The sequence below is a fragment of the Eublepharis macularius genome, chromosome 2 (assembly GCF_028583425.1).
Source record: "Eublepharis macularius isolate TG4126 chromosome 2, MPM_Emac_v1.0, whole genome shotgun sequence".
Lineage (NCBI taxonomy): Eukaryota > Metazoa > Chordata > Lepidosauria > Squamata > Eublepharidae > Eublepharis > Eublepharis macularius.
In genome coordinates this window covers 22,730,752-22,748,522 of record NC_072791.1, presented here as the reverse complement: position 1 = coordinate 22,748,522, position 17,771 = coordinate 22,730,752, and the positions used below count along the sequence as shown (strand labels likewise).

Here is a 17,771-nt window from a genome sequence, read left to right as displayed (position 1 = left end):
CAGAAATGAGTGACAGAAAAAAGATGTTGCATCATTTCCTTCTAAGAGCATTATTTCTTGATTTATTTTTGAGAAATTATTTTAACATATATTTTTCTAATTTAATGTTGAAATGCAATGTATTGCCTGTTTTGTTATCCTGAATGTGTTTAGCGTAATAACCAAAACTTCTAAAGACTATTTAAACTGCTTAGTAAGCGGGAGAGATGCTCCGTATAGGTTCCATTGTCTACTTGATACAATCTCCCAAGAATGACTTTGTCAGATACATGATTGTTGACAATATTTGTTAAAAATATATTGAGATGGGGAACTACTTGGAACTACCAAGAAAATAAAAATTAAAAGCAAAGCCGTGCTCAAGTCTATGCAGTCCCAAATTTTACAACAGAATATGATGGTTACATATAATGGCCTTCTTTCAACTTGAACTCATGGGATCTTGGCAAAAGAGAGGATGGCACAAGCACTTCCAAATTCAAATGTAAGGTGCATTATTTTAAACACTAATTTAATTAAAGCATGAGGCATTGGCAAATGGCTTGCTCAGTACAAGTTTACTTTCTGTTTTAAGGGTTTGAAGCTGAAAATGCTGGTATCCCATACAGTACCTGGATTAGAGTGTACAGGAAATGGAAAGACCTGCAATAGGGTGCAGGATTTATTTATCTTAGTGTCTTGGTGCAGATGTGAAAACATGGTTTTATTTAAGTAAGGAGTGCAGAGTTTAATTTCTCACTATGTCTGAACAGGACCTCTGTCTGCTTAACTTCATGAAGTAGAAGCTGTAAAGTTATTAAGGCATGCTCTTTCAGCCAATAGAGGGTGAACGATTTGTGGATGAAGGAAATTACATTCTCAGAATTTCTCCCTTTATCTGAAGGCCGTTAAATGTTCAGAAGGGCAACTGGTGTCTTCCTGGCTTCATAGGAAAAGGTACAGGGAACTGCCTTACCTGTTGTCATCCAGGCTTTGGGAGACTTTCGCTTTTTTAAAAATGACGTTAATTATTGCTACTATAATCACACTTAAGTCCCATCATCTGCCACTTATCCTCCTTTCAGAAGCTAGTGTTGTTCTGTAGCTGTGCACAATATGAGAAAGATTTGTTCTTACTAACCTTCAAGAGATGCCAGTGTATTCTATTGGTTAGCATCTTCATTTCTCTGTTATACCAAACCTGGAATTGTTTACTTGTTTAGCCGGAAGTCCCTGTCTCTTTTATGGCACTTGATATTTACCACAAAACAGCCTCCCCTTTCCTCCATTCTGATTTTTTGGGCCTGATCATTAGGAGGGTTTTGAACATTGATGGCACCCCTTTCTTATACAGGCTGTCAAGATTCACAGTGATAATATCTATAAGGAAGGTACCATGTGCTTAGGAGCCTCTTTTTCAGTCACAACAAATGCTACAATCTGAATCAGCTAGTAATGAGTTGCTAAGGTAACAGCATTCTACTACTTAAAAAGTTAGTGTAGACAAAGTAACAGCTACTTTGTTTACACAGAATAAATAATTGGGATCATCCCCTCAAACATCAATAGGTATGAAGGTACTTTGCTTATAGTACAAACTTGGGAAGTGGGGGGAGGCAGATTTTCAGCAGATGCTGAAATACCTTGAAACAAAATGCTGACCTTTTGAAGATTGTCAGTCAAGCACTGCTTTAGAAATTTGCCTATTTTGCTCTACAAAAGTCATAACAAAACCAGTATCAACGAAGTTTTAAAAAAACCTGTCAGAATAGTATTGTATTTTTTTAAAAAACCAAATAATTATTTTAAAATAAGTTAAGACTGTTCTTCAACAAATTAACAAATAACATTAGAAGAGTCTGCAAACTTTCATCCAAGGGTTTTTCGGGGCAGGAGACTGCTTTGCAAGTAGATCTGAAGTGCTTAGAGTGGTCTGTGCCCTGTTTCCAGCAACATGCTTTCCAGCAGAACTTTGCTGCTTTGCTCAACGTAAGGCTGATACAACCATGATGACAAGTAGACCATTGAGAGATCCTGGTCGGAAGTATGTGCCATCTCTTGCACAATAGTTTCCTTCAGTTTCAGTTCCTTTGAGTACATTTCTAAGAGTTTGACAGAAGCTTCATCTGAAATTTAAAAAAAATCAAGAAGTGGTTCTAAAATCAAATCTTCCTCTACATTCTGTTTCTATCATAACAAACACTACAATATTAGGGATTCCTTTCTCTAAATATTAAATTCCTGTCCCTCATTCAGTTTATCAGTCTTTAAAATTTTCTAAGTTCCCAAAGTGAGATTTTCTGCCCCACCCATGCTGAAAAAAATTAACATCACATAAAAGTTTTAAGTCACTTTTAATGTATTTTGTATGAGATTTTGGGAATTGTCATCATGCAAGTACAGTGCCTGAAGCATTCTCCACTGAAAATCCATAATCCTCTCATAGAACTGCACTCCAGTCTTCATGGTAAAGAGGTAAAGCACCGAGTTATTACTGACCCATGGGGGGACATCACATCACAACGTTTTGGCAGACTTGTTACAGGGTGGTTTGCCATTGCCTTCCCCAGTCATCTACACTTTACCCCCAGGAAACTGGGTACTCATTTTACCGACCTCGGAAGGATGTAAGGCTGAGTTAACCTTGAGCCGGCTACCTGAACCCAGCTTCCAACAGTATTGGACTCAGGTGAGCAGAGCTTGGGCTGCAGTACTGCAGCTTGCCACTCTGCGCCACGGGGCTAATCCTCATGAGCTACACTGAATTCTTTCCATGTATTTTGACTATTGTTTTCAACTAACAACCCACACTCCAAAATGGAAAGAGATCAGCAATTTCAAAAGAAGAGTCTACTTACAGAAATAGGGGGTGGGCCATGTATGGAACAATGGTGTCCTGTGGTTCCCATGATTGTATTTTTCCAAGTCACAGATTCCTTTAGTGGTTGAACACAGCTTTTCCATTTTCTGATGTATTTTTGTCTTAACAGAAAATGCATGTGTAAGGTATTTTGTGTAATCTTATTTAACAGAAAGAGTAATTAACTAAGCATACTTCACATCAGGTTCTTTGATTCTACCATTTTATCTGTAAGGAGATTTCTGTGCTGGAAAAATTTCTACCAAGGAGCCTAAAGAACTTGGGGGGGGGGGGATATTCAGTCTGGACTAAATATTTTCAAAAAGTGTTTTTGCGAATGCTTTTAAGCCTCCTTTGTAGCACTTCTTAATGCCTTGCAAGGAGACAGACATTCATATTCATTCCTTGATGCCAGAGAGGTCTCCTATACACTACTAATGTTGCCTCAAACAACGTATCACTGCAAAAAAGAAAAAAGATCTTTCTAGTTCTAGTCTAAAAGACGAGATGAGTAAGGAACTAAAAGCATAAAAATGTTGCATCTATGGCTGTGAAGAAGAGTACCATCTTTTCAAAGGTCCCAAGTAGTTCTGTGCAGTACTGTTCCAACTCAGCATTATAAACTGGTAGTAGTCTTCCATCATCAGCGGCTACTTCATCACATTTTATCTCCAACTTATCTTTAAACCTAAAGAAAAATATTTTTCCATATTAAGAACAGTGGTCATTATTCCTACCCTCCTTAGCTGTCAGTAGCATACAAAATCTTCTTTCCCCTTGATGTGTAATAGGACTATTAAACTTGCATTTAATAGTGCAAACGTTTAAAAAGCTGCCAGCTAACTGAAGTTTGGTGGCAGAGATGACCTTTGCATGGATAGTTGTGGACAAGTTTTTTCAATGCACTTACTGTGTAGCAATTTTGATGTTCACAATTTTGGTAGCACTGGTAAATCCATTTTCGTTCAGTGTTTCCCACTTCATCATTAAATTATGCCAGTCTGCTGCATTATCTTTAATTTTTCTTGCACTGACTGATAACCCAGATGCCTTAGGGGTAAGACTTCGACCTATATTCAGAAACATTAAAAAGACTTTAAATCAGAACAGTTAAAAGTTAATTGCAAGATCCTGCTTTTAAAAACTGTCTTCTGGGTTTTAATGTCACGCTTCAGTCACATTTTCCTAACTCCTCTATGCTTTTTGCAACCAAGAACACAGAGAGAACTTGATGTTTGGTATCTCAACCAACTGTCAGGTTGTGTCCACATTTGCAAATGTTATCAGTGAATTTACTAAGTGGAAAGGTGAAGGAGGAGAAAGGGCTTAACTCTTTTGCGTCCCTGAGTTTACTATGTTGTTTTAATGAAGAGGAAATACTGGTATGTTCTGCATCTCTGGCTATTTAGGAACAGTCAGTGGTTACTGTACAGAGTGCTTTTAAACCACTTGTGCTGTGAGAAACCATGCACCCAACAGGCTCCTTGTAGACAACTGATGTGTAACCCTGAAAGCAGCCGGGAGTTGGGAGCTATGTTTTTGGTCATCTTCATGACTTCATGTACCATATGCTGTCTGAGACTGACGGAGGAAATCCATTTTGATATTAAACATTGAGAATTTGCGATCTGGATACAAGCAACAGAAAAGCTGACTCACAGGGAGGTGGCCAAATTCCTCTGGGGGAGGCTGGACACTCCCGTGACGATAGTTCTATTCTTTAGCTTCCTGAGAGCTCATCAAAATTCAAGCCATGTTTAAAGATCAAGGTTTGCTGGGCAATAAATTGACTTAGGACCCTCCAGGAATCTGGTTTACAATGCAGAAGTTTCCTGGAAACCTAATCACAACTGAAGCCAGGGCCACCAGCCATCTTCTAACCTTTGTTAATCACGCTTGCCAGTCAGGTAATTCAATCTCAGACCCAAGGAGGACTATCAAACCATCACCCAGCCTTTGTCCCACAGGCCTGGACCGGTCAGCTCTCAGGTAACATAATCATGCCAAGATGACTTTTCCATTCTTTCCCCATACTTTAAAATCATGTGCAATATTTAGAATTCTGTTTGCCCTCCACGCCCCTAAAATTCAAACTTTCCAATAAGATTCCAAGTTTCCCCCCCTAAACCCAGTCCCATTGCAACAGAAACACTGCCCCCTTCTCAATGCAAATAAGTGTGCATAAAAGCCGCCTCTTAGCTTCCAAAGCTTTGTTGCTGGTTTCTGGATTCTTTTCCTCCAATCCCACAGTTGGTCTACTGCCTTACTCCTGCTGAAATCACTGGTTCCTGGCTTCAACTGGACTGCGATTCAGATCTTCTTCCATCCTGAATTTCTACACAAACTAGGAGAGGTATACTTTTGCTTCCCATCTCAATCTGTCTCTCCCTGCTTTCCAATCCATGCTGTGCTACATGGAAAGCTTGCATTTTGCTCCTCTCTACTAGTTAGGATCCCACACCTGGAAGGCTGGACACCTCTGTCCCAATGTACTCCTCTCTACTGTTTCCCATTTTTCTCACATTTAGACCTCTAGTTTAGAAGTATCTCTTGCTCCAAATTGGAGTAGCTCTTGTTGATTTCTGGTATGTTGTTGTGATAGTGTGAGTTTGGCTAAGGAATATGCTATTTTGTCTGTGCTTGGATTTTGTATAAGCTAGGAGTAGCATTGCTAGTATCTAAGTCCACCAGCCTTATTATTGTACCAAATCCCTCAATAAACTCCGTATTTCTTGTTAAATCTTTAAATCTGGTTACTGATATCCTTTTCCTACTGAAACACGCTCCTTATTTACCACCTCTAGGTAAAAGATCCCCGTTTTAACTCCCTGCACAAACAAGCAAATTCCCCCATATCAATCTGAACATATGTTCCTGTGTTTGCAGAGGTGAGGTAACAGATGTATGGGTGGATTTGCTCTTTCAAAATTATTTGCCACTGGTCATATGGAGCATTGCTAATTAGTGTAATAGAGTGTTGGACTCAAATGGGAGAAATCTGAATTCAAATTCTCGCTCTGCCATGAAGTTCTCTGAGTGACCTTAGCTAGTCTTGGCCTAACCTACCTCATGGAGTTATTGTGCACAGATAAAATAGAAGCGAAGAAACCTACCTGCTGTGATCTCCCTGGAAGAAGAGCAGGATACAAAATATGAGAGATATAATCAAGTCTCGTTTTTTAGATCAGATTCTAGATACTCTTTAGTAGCTTTACAGTAGCCCTTACAATGCCTTTAGGCATTGCCCTTCACTTCCCACAAGTTCAAGCTAATGCCTGTACATGCTACAGATATTTTTACCTATATTTTCATAGGGGAACATGGAAGAAACTGAAAAATATTTCCAAATAAGCCTTCAAATATGAAAAATCTGTAGGTTACTTAATCTGGAATAACTGGCACTGATTCATCCCTAACTCAACAATTTAGAATTTTAACAGTAAGAGTGGTAAAGAATATGTATGAGAGTAAGCAGAATAATATTAAAGTGTAACTAAGGAGGCTGTTTACTTGGAGGCAAGGCCAACTGCAGTCCATTTCAATCAAACATTGTATAGTGTGAATACCTTTTTTATTATTTCACTTATACACTGCCTTTCTTCACAAAGGGGACTCAGGAGTGGCTTATTTTGTTCTCCTCTCCTACATTTAATCCTCACAACAGCAACACTGTGAGGTGGGCTAGGCTGAAAGTGTGTGACTGGCCCAAGGTCATCCAGCAAGCTTCCATGGCACAGTGGGGATTTGAACCTGGGTCTCCCAGATCCTAGGCCAAAATGGCTGCATCCACACATGGTTGGATGATGTGCTATAGCAATAATTCACAAATGTATTTTCTTGTGCAGACCACTGAAGGGCTGCCATATAGAGGACGGCGCAGAGTTGTTTTCTGCTGCCCCAGAAGGTCGGACCAGAATCATCGGGTTGAAATTAAATCAAGAGTTTTCAGCTAAACATTAGGAAGAACTTCCTGACAGGTAGAGCGGTTCCTCAATGGAACAGGCTTCCTCAGGAGGTGGTGGGCTCTCCTTCTTTGGAGGTTTTAAGCAGTGGCTAGATGGCCATCTGACAGTAATGCTGATTCTGTGAACCTGGGCAGATCATGAGAGGGAAGGCAGGAAGGATTACATCAGTGCTTAGTTCTCTTGGCCCCTTCTTACATGTCCAGGGTAAGGCCAATTGCAACCTTGGGGTCAGGTAGCAATTTTCCGTAGGCCAGTTTGGCTAGGGATCCTGATGATGTTTTGCCATCTTCTGGGCATGGAGCAAAAGTCACTGGGTGTGTGTGGGGGAGGGGGAAGGTAGTTGTGAATTTCCCTGCATTGTGCAGGGGGTAGGACTAGATGACCCTAGAGATCTCTTCCAACCCTATGATTCTATATATTACAATATCCAATTATTTGTGGATGTAGCTTATAACCTGCCCCTGGAAGGCAGAGTCCCAAAGAGTGGAAAGGCAGTCTATGAAAACATTTAATAGTGTTGAAGACAATATTCATCTAGAGGGCATTTTTATTGCTCAAAATGTTTCAGATCAATGCAACCCTTACAGCAGCCTTATAAGGTTGGCCATTTTTATTATTTTCCCAGTATTGCACAGCATGAGTGAGGCTAGTGAGTTTGCAGCCGATATTTGGAAACCAAACCACATAGGATTTGGCATCCTATCCCTTCAAAAGTAAAGGAAGTCCTGGGGTTTAAAAAGTGTGACTCCAGTTAGGGTTATGAAGGGGCTGTGGCTCAGTGGTATAGCATCTTCTTTGCATGTGGAAGGTCCCAGGCTCTATCCTCCACATCTCCAATTTTTTTTAAAAAAACAGATTAGGTAATATGAAAGACCTGTGCCTAAGACCTAGGAGAGCCACCCAATGTCTGAGTAGATAATACTGATTTTGATGGATCAATAGTCTGATTCAATATACGGCAGCTTCATGTGTACTTCACACTGTCAACAGCAGCACTCAGAATACACCTTTGGATTTTGACAAATCCAGAATAACAATCATCTCCTCCTCCTGTGTTCACCATTAGTAAAGCAAACTAAAATCTCAGCTACTTCCCTATGAATATAAACTAGAAAAGACTAAGGACTGGAAGGGCTGGAGGGAAGAAAGAGCAAGAGTCCAGTAGTACCTATAAGATTAACAAAATTTGTGGTAGGGTATGAGCTTTTGTGAGCCACAGCTCACTTCTTCAGATGAGGAAGGAGGGTTATTTATTTATTTAGGTTATTTATAGCCTGCCTTTCTCACTGAGATTCCAAATGGATTACAGATTACAGAAAGAGAAAAAACGTAGTAATACAATATAGGACATAAAATGAACAATGAGAGAGGAATACAAAATTGAATAACTACATGCCCAATTATGTGAAGTTAGGGTTGCCATCAACCTGGAGGAAACATGTGATGTTATTTACCTCCATGCTATGAAAATCTACAGGTTCCCATTTCCACACATTAAGCCTCTATTAAAAGGGCAGGGCATTTTGCCCTGTTGGCAACCCTACTGAACATAGATTACTGAACATAGATTACAGGCTATACAACAAACAACGCAGAACAGCTAAGGATGCACAACTGAACAAGCTTCCTTGCCCAGCGACTTCCTTTTTTTTTTACCATGCTGGCTGTGAAAGTAGGGGTGCCAGCTCTCGGTTGGGAAGTACCTGGAGATCTGGGGGTGAAGCCTGGGAAGGATGGCGCCTGGGGACAGGAGGGCCTTCAGCGAGGTATAATGCATAGAGTCCGCCTTCCAAAGCAGCCATTTCCTCCAGGGGAACTGATCTCCGTAGTCTGGAGATCAGTTATAATTCTGGGAGATCTCCAGGCTCACCTGGAGGTTGGCCACCCTACATATTTCTCTTGCACTGTGGATACCTTAGGTCTTAGTGAGAACGGCAAACTATGATTGATAGCCCGGTAACAAGTATTAATGTGCATGCAGTCCTATTCAGAGTTACTCCAGTCTAAGCCAACCGAAAACAACCGGTTTAGACCGGCGTAACTCTGCACAGGACTGCACTATACGGAACTCGAAAAGGAACCCCAACCGGGTCCGACGGCTCTTTCCCTACAAGACCCACCGCCAGGGCGAACTTCCACCTCGCGTCTTCCAAAGAAACGCCGTCAAGTCACTTACCAGCCATTCCCGCTCGGCCTACACAGGCCGGGACTCCGGCTTAGGCCTCTCCCCTCGGAAGTGCGCTCACGTCCGGCTCCGCCCCTCGATACCATCCCGCCGCTGCCGCCTGGAGGCCGCGGTAAACGCTGGGCTTTCCCTTCCCACCGCCGCGGGGCTTGTGGGGTGGGAGAACCCATGCCCAGCCCGAAAGCCATGAAGGGCCCCGCGCCCTGCTGAGGTGAGTAGGCGGGCTGCGGCCTAGTCGGGTGGGCGGACGGCTGCCTCCGTCTCTATAGAAACGGATTGTGGGAATCCTGGTTGTTCCCTGGAGAATTTCCTCAGCTGTAGCTTTTCCTCAGGGAAGGGCTCGTCGCCCCACCCTGGGCTACTTTGCAAACGCGAGGAAGCTTCTGTCAGTTAAACGGTTTCTATAACCTCCTCCAACCTTTTCCAAAGAACCCTATGGCACCTTAGGGACCAACAAGATTAACTCCCTTCTTCAGATAATTTGATATCAAATACATAAAGAATGGAGCTTTGAGTCTCGAAAACTTACACCCTGGAAATCTTGTTGGCCTTTAAGGTACCACTGGACTCAAATCCAGCTACTTGCCTGACACAACTGTGGCACCTTTAAATACGGACATTTATTGTGGCAGAAGCTTTCTGTGGACAAAAAAGGCTTTGTGCTTGTTAAAATAAACTAACATAGCTGTCCCTTTAGAAGTTAGATCAAGATGGATAGCCGTGTTTGTCTGTAGCAGGAGAAAACAGCAAGAGTTTAGCATCGTCTATAAGACTAACGAAATTTAACAGATATCTAACATTATAAGACTAACAAATTTTGTTAGTCTTATAGGAGCTACTGGACTATTGCTCTTTTCGGCTGCCTTTAGAAGTTGTCACCATGTTAGGGTTGTAGGTGATTAGAGGCACTTAGCACATGCTCAGAAGTACTTATTGCAATGACAGAGGCCAGGCATGGCTACTGAGATGGGGGGTCAGTAAGCAAGTTTCTTAAATGCCTCTCAAATGAACAGGTGGGAAATTAGGTCTGCTTTGCAAATTCCCACCACCACATACATTGTTAAATGTATGTGGTGGTGGGAAGTCATAGCTGATTTATGGCCACCCTTGCTGGAGTTTTCAAGACCAGAGGCTAACAGAGGTGGTTTGCTATTGCCTGCCTCTGCAACCCTGGTCTTCTCTGAGGATCTCCCATTCAGCCTTACCCTGCCTAGCTTTTGAGATCAGGCTTACCAGGGCTATTCAGGTGAGGCCTAACGTATGTGCATAGTCAGTATTGCAGAGAAGTTATAGTTAGAATTACTCTTTGGAGATTAGTTTACCCTCTTGCTATACTTTGGCCATCCATTAACATTTGTTTTTAGAGTGCATTTTTTGCTTATGGGTGGACTTGGGCACCTTAATAGAGTTATGGGCTTTGAGCATGGAGATGGGACTCCAAAGTGATAATATACCTCGAGGTTGTGTAATAGTTCGCCTACATCTCTTATTCTGTCCTTTTCATCACTGTTGTGTGTGGAGATAGAATTGCCTCTTTTTGTTAAACCTGTTATGTATCACTTGTAGCCACAAGTTTTTCCTCCTTTATGCTATCTAGCAACACACAAACTTGTGTTCATCTTCTTTCTCCAGCAGGCATCAAACTGGGAAAATGCAGGTTTCTTAGGAAACTTCTGTTCTTACAATATGCTTTATTGAATATTGCAGTGTGTGTCTTTATTGGCTGCTGAGACAAAAAATAGACCACTGGGATTCTTCCCCTAATGAATGTGCATATAGATTATTCCAAACCATTGTAAACACTGCATTGCTTGGAAGAACTTGGGTGGAGTCTCCTGGCCACAGATTTAACAGGCCTGCACACTTTAGCAGAGTATCTTGCTCTGTTTGCTTTGTGTTACTTGTTGATTTTTTCTTCAGAGACTTTCTGTGTGGGGTAGTTATGTGGGTTGCAGACTTCGTGGGGAAAGATATATCTCACAAACTGCTTAGCTTTTACACCCCTTCTTTTTAAAAAGCAAGGCGAAGGTTTAGGAAAGCTGCAGTTAATGCTGTCTTTCAAAGCATGCCTTCTCATTGCTTCCTCATTTGAGCTACAGGAGAAAAGACTGTCCTTTGTCCCCTCTGCTCCTAGAAAAGAATAACACCAGTCATTTCCTAATGTGTTTTTCTTCTAGCAAGACGAATCTTGCCATAGAACAGGGGACTGAACATGTTGAATTTCTGGGTCTGTTAACACCATAGGATTCTTTGATGGAATATAGTTGGCAGATTGAGTGTGAATCCGTGCTTTACTTGTTCAGATACGACGCTAGTATTCGTATCGGGGGAAGCATGTAAAAATAATGTAACTCTTTAAAAATTCCAGTACATCTTTTTGGAATAAAAAGCATGGATTGGCTTTTTGGCATTATTATAATCCCACTGCAACTGCCCCCCCTTTTTTACATCCATATAATTTTAACACATTACATTAACCTAGTACTGTTGTAAGCTTAAAGCATTTCATAGATGTTGTTTGTAACGCACTAGCCCTGTAAGGTAGGTCAGTAACAGTGCAGATTCTATGTCATTTCTCAGAAGTAAGTCCCGGTTTATTTATTGGGGGCTGATTCCCATGTAAGCATACATAGGTTTGTATCCAGTCATTTGATTTTGATATTCTAATTTACTTATTTATGAGAAAGAGTATGCCTAAAAGCTTGTGGCTTCGGAAATAAAAATAAAGCTCTCTTAAGGGCACTTCATAACCATGATCAGGGTAAGCAGTTCTCGTTGCCCAACATGGTTTTCTCATGAAAGCTGAGAATTGAAACTAGATAGCTGGTGCTGACCATGACTTTTGATGCTGGCCTTACTCTGGCATTCAGTCTGACACATTTCATGTACAGATAAATGGCAGGTGATCACCCCTGTTTGCAGTCATTACATATTGCAAACTGTGTATGGGGGTACATTATCTACTCCATGCAAGGTAATTTTATATAGTATGAGAGATGTCCTCTGAGTGTACAGACTTCCTAGTTGCATAATTGAAGAATGCCAGTAGGCAGTGCTTTTTTTCAGCTGGAACGCAGTGGAACAGAGTTCCAGCGCCTCTTGAAAATGATCTCATGACCGGTGGCCCCGCCCCCTGATCTCCAGACAGAGAGGAGCTTAGATTGCCCTCCGTGCATGGAGGGCAATCTAAGCTCCTCTCTGTCTGGAGATCAGGGGGCGGGGCCACCAGCCATGTGACCATTTTCAAGAGGGCAGTTTAAACTTTAAAAAAACTCCCTCATGGTTCCAGCTGACCCAAAGTGATGTCATTGTGTGGTCCTGAGTTCCACCACCTCTTTTCCCAGAAAAAAAGCCCTGCCAGTAGGTGATGCCAATCCAAGTAGGAAAGGAGATGTTAGATTGGCAAAAGAAAGTGCTTATTTGAGATTTAGCTTTCACTGTATCACACTGTTTCCAAGCAATGCTATTCAGTAGCTTTCAGCCCTTTGTGTGGGTTTTACTTGCCGTTGCCGCTGACCTTTTGTGTAGATGTTGGTTCAGGCAGAGCTGGTAGCACAGGTATCTGCTTGAATGGATTGCTGATGTGAGATTTATGTATTTATTAGATTTTTAGCCTGCAAGCAGGCCTGCAAACAGACAAAGATGGTGTGAGTATAGATAAAACAGACAGCGCTGTTGTGAATACATTTGTGTTAACTGCTATCTGATAATAATACTTAGCATTTATTTAGCACCTTCCACATGTTCAGTGCACTTTTTCATACATCAGTGGTTGCAACAGTCTCGCAAGGCAGGTCACTAGAATTATCCTCGTTTTGTGTACAAAAACCTGAAGCAAAGAAAGTGGTGTCTTGCCTCCAGCTGGCTAATAAGCATGGGCCTGAGTCAGAATTTGAACCAGGAACTTCTGGGCTATCTACAGTGGAAGTGAGGGAAGGCTACTCAGCCACTTGATGATGCCTCTAAAGTCCTGTGGAAAGTGAAACAAAGCCCTGCCCTGACCCCAGTTCCTCTCTGTATGCCTGAGAACCAGGATGGGTGGAGGTGTGTCTTGTTTTATTTCCAGCTTGGGCTTTGCAAGAGGAAGAAGCTAGGCAAGCTTCTAGGGCTGCTTTTGTGAAATCCCAGCACAAAAGGAAGGTAGAGAACCCCCTTTCCCATTTTTCTGTTCCCTGCTAGTCACAAAGCCCAGGAAAGGCACTCACTCTTGGTGAGCCGGCAAGAGATTTGGATGTCCATGTAGGAAAACAATTGTGTGTAAGGCACTAAATGAGTCACTAGCTTCATGATTCACTTTTATGGCTTGTGAGCAGTTTCTGTGGGGCAGGATCACTTGTGTAAATTCTATGGGATTAACAACAAAATCCAGACGAAATCCTTAATTCTCATGGAACATGCCAGAACTGACCTTATTTTAAATTGGAAAAAAAATATAAGAGTGATTTGTGCTTCCCTTCACAATTCACAGTATTAAAGCACCAGAACCAGATGACATGTTGTCCACCTTAACTATCATGACTCACAAATAAATTGCAGAGTAGTTTGATTTCTAGGTTAGTATAAAGATTCTGCTCATGTCCCTAATCCCAGATTCAGTGTAGTAGTAAGTCCAAAAATTACTTGTCAGGTGAGAACCTTTGTTGTGTAATGGTTAGTGTCAGACTAATACCTGGAAGACCTGGTTCTAATCCCGACTCTGCCATACAGGTTTACCAGGTGACCTTGGGCTAGTCACACACACGCAACCTAACTTACCTCACAGGGTTGTTGTGAGGATAGAATGGAGGAGAGGAAAGTGATGTAAGCTTGGTTGAGTCCTTATTGAGGAGAAAGGCGGGGTATAAATGAGGTAAGTAATAAATATGAGAGAGAATTATATTTAGGTCTTGACTTGTATTGTAATTGCTTTCAGTTGTATGGGTTATCTTTTGACACGGGGAATAAAGGAAGTGCATTTTTCCCAGACTCTAGGTAACACACACAGAAGTTTACCATGGCATCTGTGATGCCATCCTTTACTTTCAAGGAGTTCTGCCCCTTGTATTACCTCCTCAACGCCATTCCTACGAAGATCCAAAAGGGATTCCGTTCCATTGTGGTATACCTCACTGCACTTGACACCAATGGGGACTACATCGCTGTGGGCAGCAGTATCGGTATGCTGTATCTGTACTGCAGGCACCTAAACCAGATGAAAAAATACAATTTTGAGGTAAGAGTGAACACGTTCTTAAAAGAATGCCTCATCTTTTCAGAATATACCTGAGATTTCTGCCTCAGTTTTAACATCTGTTAACTTGCTGTGAACCAAAGATGTAGAGTTTGCTTTAAAAACCAAACAGGCATTCTGTTGCCCCTTAAGAAATTTATGCCTGCATATGCTTGGGTGGAGGGACTGTGGCTCAGTGGTAGGGCATCTGCTTGATATGCAGAAGGTCCCAGGTTCGATCCCCAGTATCTCCAGTTAAAAGGACTAGGCAGTAGGTGATGAGAAAGACCTCTACTGTAAGACCTTGGGGAGCCGCCACCATTATGAGTAGACAGTACTGACCTTGATAGACTGATGTGTTGATTCAGTATAAGACAACTGCGTGTGTGTTCAGGCTTTCGTAGACTAGAACCCAGATGTATGAGGAAGTGGGCTGTAGTCCATGCAAATTTATCCTGCAATAAAAAGATCTTTAAAGTGCTGCAAGATTCCTGCTAGTTTTCAGCACAGAAGACTTCTGTCCTTCTGGAACCATATGAAAGTTGATCTTGTCATTGCTAACACTAAGGTCAAGTTTCATTCTCTACCAAATTGTCTATAGTTCTGTTATTCCATTCAGCATGGTTTATAGTTTGATTTCAAGCTGTATCTTCTTTTTTATTTTTAAGTTCACATTTTTCTTGTTGTACAGAGGGTGCTTTATTTAAATGATCCAAAGGCCAAGACTTGAATGCACCTCCATGATATTTTTATTTAATCACAAGATAACATATTTCCCATCAGATTAGCCAAATATAGTTTTCGTGATGGCAGATAAATATCCACAATTTAGTAAATTGTTTCGTTTATATCCGTCTTCTGTTATGGAGCTCAGTGTGGTGCAAGTAGGTTCCTGGGAGATTTCAAATGCAGGCAGTAACCAAGACTATACATTTTTAACTTCACCATGGCTGCTGTGTCACGTGCCTCCATACCAGCATGGTAGGGTGGTTAGAGTGTCAGACTAGCATCTAAAAGACCCAGGATCGAATCCCCACTCAGCCACGGAAGCTTTCTGGGTGACATTGAGGTGAGTCACATACATACTCTGGGCCTAACCTACCTCACAGGGTTAGGATAAAATGGAGATGGGAAGAATGGTGTAAATTGCTTTGGGCCCCTGTTGTGGGGAGAGAAAGGGTATAAATGAAGTAAATAAACTACCACTTGAGAGCAGTATGTAAAACATGTAAATTAAGTGGTTACATTTGCAAAACAAATCCAGATACCCATCAATCTATTTCATTTCTTTTTTGTACTTCAGTGCCCTGCTTTTAAGCGGCTCACAAAAACATCCAGTTCAAATAACATTTTAAATAAGCAAAATACAATTAATAAAGAAAACAAAAAAGCACAAAACTAAGCCTTGTGCAGGTTTTGAAGTCCACTGGCTGCAAGCCATGGACTAGGAGCCTTTTGACTTTTTGCCAAGGCTCGCCCAGGCTTCATTCCTGCAAATAGGAAAGAGACAGATATACAGGTGAGATGTGGTGCCTCTCGCAAGGTGTTCCCCAACAGTTCTTCTCCCTATACTCTTGCAAATCATAACAGTAGCTAGTTTGGATTCCTATTTCCATCCTGCCCCCTCCCTGAACTTGTTGGCTGAAAAGATTGTAGTCAAGAACTTTGGGCGGTGGGAGCCACAGGAGAGGAGGCTCTGTTCCAAGATGTTTTATTTAGTGCATTTTTATTCTTCCCTTCCTGTTAGGAGCTTGGGGCAATGGACATGTTTCTCCTCTCCTCCATTTATCCTCACAACCGGTAGAATAGCCCGAGAACAAATGACTGGCTCAAGTATATTTCATGGCAACTGGGAATTTGAACGCGGTCCTAATTCAGCACACTGTCACCTCCACCACACTGGTGTTCTTATGTATCTGACCACAGACTCTGAAGCAACATCTCTGAGAATTCCTGGGTGTGAGGATCAGGGGGGGGTGACACATTCGAATGAAACGCTGCTTTGGGCATCCGAGTTCCAGCCAGCACAAATAAAACTTACTCGTGTGTTTAAGCTTGTATCTGGAAACCTGCGGCCTTAATTTCACCAGCTACCTTTTTGCTCTTCTTTGATCAGGGGAAAAGTGAGTCTATTACAGTTGTGAAACTCTTGAGCTGCTTTGATGATCTTGTTGCTGTTGGAACAGCTTCAGGCAAGATAGCTATTTTTCAGCTGGTCTCTTCGTTGCCTGGGAGAAACAAACAAGTAAGAGCCAAACTTGGTTAAAACTCGTAGTGTTCAAGACAGGCTCGCGTTAATTGTGCAGTTTGCTGGCAGTCAGCTTAAGGATATGTGCTTAATGAAATATCTAGCAAGGATGTTGTAGCTTCATGGTAGGGGTGGGACTTTTTTGTTGGCTTGTTTTTCTGAAAGTCCTAATTGCACAGGCCATCTTTGTCTGCTAACATGTTTCTGTGAAATTCCCTATATGTGTTAAAATGAAATAGCTTGCCTAAACAGAGAACAGCACCAATATGTAAATTGAACCAAAGAATCGGCTTTCTGTCTGTTCTCCCCTCGCCAGTTTCTTTGATATGTTCACTTGGGAGTCTGTTTTGCAGCTTCGAAGATTTGATGTGTCTGGTATCCACAAGAGTAGCATCACAGCCTTGGCATGGAGTCCCAATGGAATGAAGTTATTCTCTGGAGACGACAAAGGAAAAATTGTGTACTCTGCGTTGGATCTCGATCAGGTAAGGAATTGCTGTAGAAAAAGTGGCGGGGGGGTTCTGAATCAAATGTGGAGGCAGTATCGGAGGTGTGGAAGGCTGGACATTTAATTAAAAGTATAGTTAAGTTCTTAATTGGAAAGTGATGGTATTCTTCATCCATGGCATGTCTTTCCAGGGCCGTTGCCATTCTAGTTTGGTCTTAGAAGAGCCGTCTTCAATTGTGCAGCTAGATTATAGCCAGAAAGTGTTACTGGTCTCCACTTTACAGCGAAGTCTACTCTTTTACACAGAAGTAAAAGCTGTCAAGCAGATTGGAACCCAGCCTAGGAAAAGGTAACTCTATTAAACTCTGAGGCAAACGATTATCATTCGTTTCAGATGTGTAGAGATGGGATTTGGGCAGTGAATGTAATTCAGCATAATTATTTACATAAAATATTTTATGCTCAGCATGCTTTCTCTGAAGCTGTTAAGTAGATCATTTGAAACATGATTTTATTCTTTTAATTATTCTGAAGAGAAATGGCTGTGCTTATCTGAAATGCTTTGACACTTAACCGGTCAAGAGTAGGACATTAATATCCCATGCTGCTCCCTCCTCTTCTTCTTGGCTATTATCCCATGTTTCCTGGGTCTAATTCAAATTTCCACATCCATTCATATATTTCCCTCTCTTGTGTTGTTGCCAATAAAGTCCTCTGTATTCGTTTGCAGAGCAAAAACGGAAACAGAGTAAGTTCTGCTGAAATTGCAAACCATATTTCTGGTATCAGCATATCTTTACATTATCAGGGTTGAAAATACTTATCCTTCTTCATTTATTTGGAAGAAACATTGATCAAGATTCAAAGTACCCCATAT

At 41.6% G+C, this 17,771-nt stretch overlaps 2 protein-coding genes across 2 annotated transcripts in view; one reads left to right on the top strand and one right to left on the bottom strand.

Moving 5' to 3' along the window:
• Positions 1–45: 45 nt before the first annotated feature.
• CINP (cyclin dependent kinase 2 interacting protein) lies at positions 46–9,030 on the bottom strand. The gene is made up of 5 exons (XM_054971998.1): positions 8,981–9,030; positions 3,750–3,909; positions 3,404–3,527; positions 2,838–2,961; positions 46–2,105 (listed from the first exon to the last, which is right to left on the bottom strand). The coding sequence occupies exons 1-5, from the start codon at positions 8,985–8,987 to the stop codon at positions 1,903–1,905; spliced, it is 618 nt and encodes a 205-aa protein (XP_054827973.1). The 5' UTR covers positions 8,988–9,030; the 3' UTR covers positions 46–1,902.
• Positions 9,031–9,116: 86 nt separating this feature from the next.
• Positions 9,117–17,771, top strand: part of TECPR2 (tectonin beta-propeller repeat containing 2) — a 64,474-nt gene continuing 55,819 nt past the window's right edge. The window contains exons 1-5 of the mRNA XM_054971131.1: positions 9,117–9,200; positions 13,954–14,201; positions 16,315–16,443; positions 16,800–16,931; positions 17,086–17,243. Coding sequence (XP_054827106.1) covers positions 13,983–14,201; positions 16,315–16,443; positions 16,800–16,931; positions 17,086–17,243 — 638 coding nt within the window. The 5' untranslated portion in view covers positions 9,117–9,200; positions 13,954–13,982. The remainder of the gene's footprint in view (positions 9,201–13,953; positions 14,202–16,314; positions 16,444–16,799; positions 16,932–17,085; positions 17,244–17,771) is intronic.

Bases quoted from the DNA above. Each gene is read 5' to 3' on its own strand.
- CINP (XM_054971998.1), bottom strand. The intron at 3,528-3,749 runs GTAAGTGCATTG...ATTTTTCTTTAG, and splicing joins AACATCAAAATTGCTACACA to GTTTAAAGATAAGTTGGAGA. The intron at 2,962-3,403 runs GTACTCTTCTTC...TTTTCTGTTAAG, and splicing joins TTGGGACCTTTGAAAAGATG to ACAAAAATACATCAGAAAAT.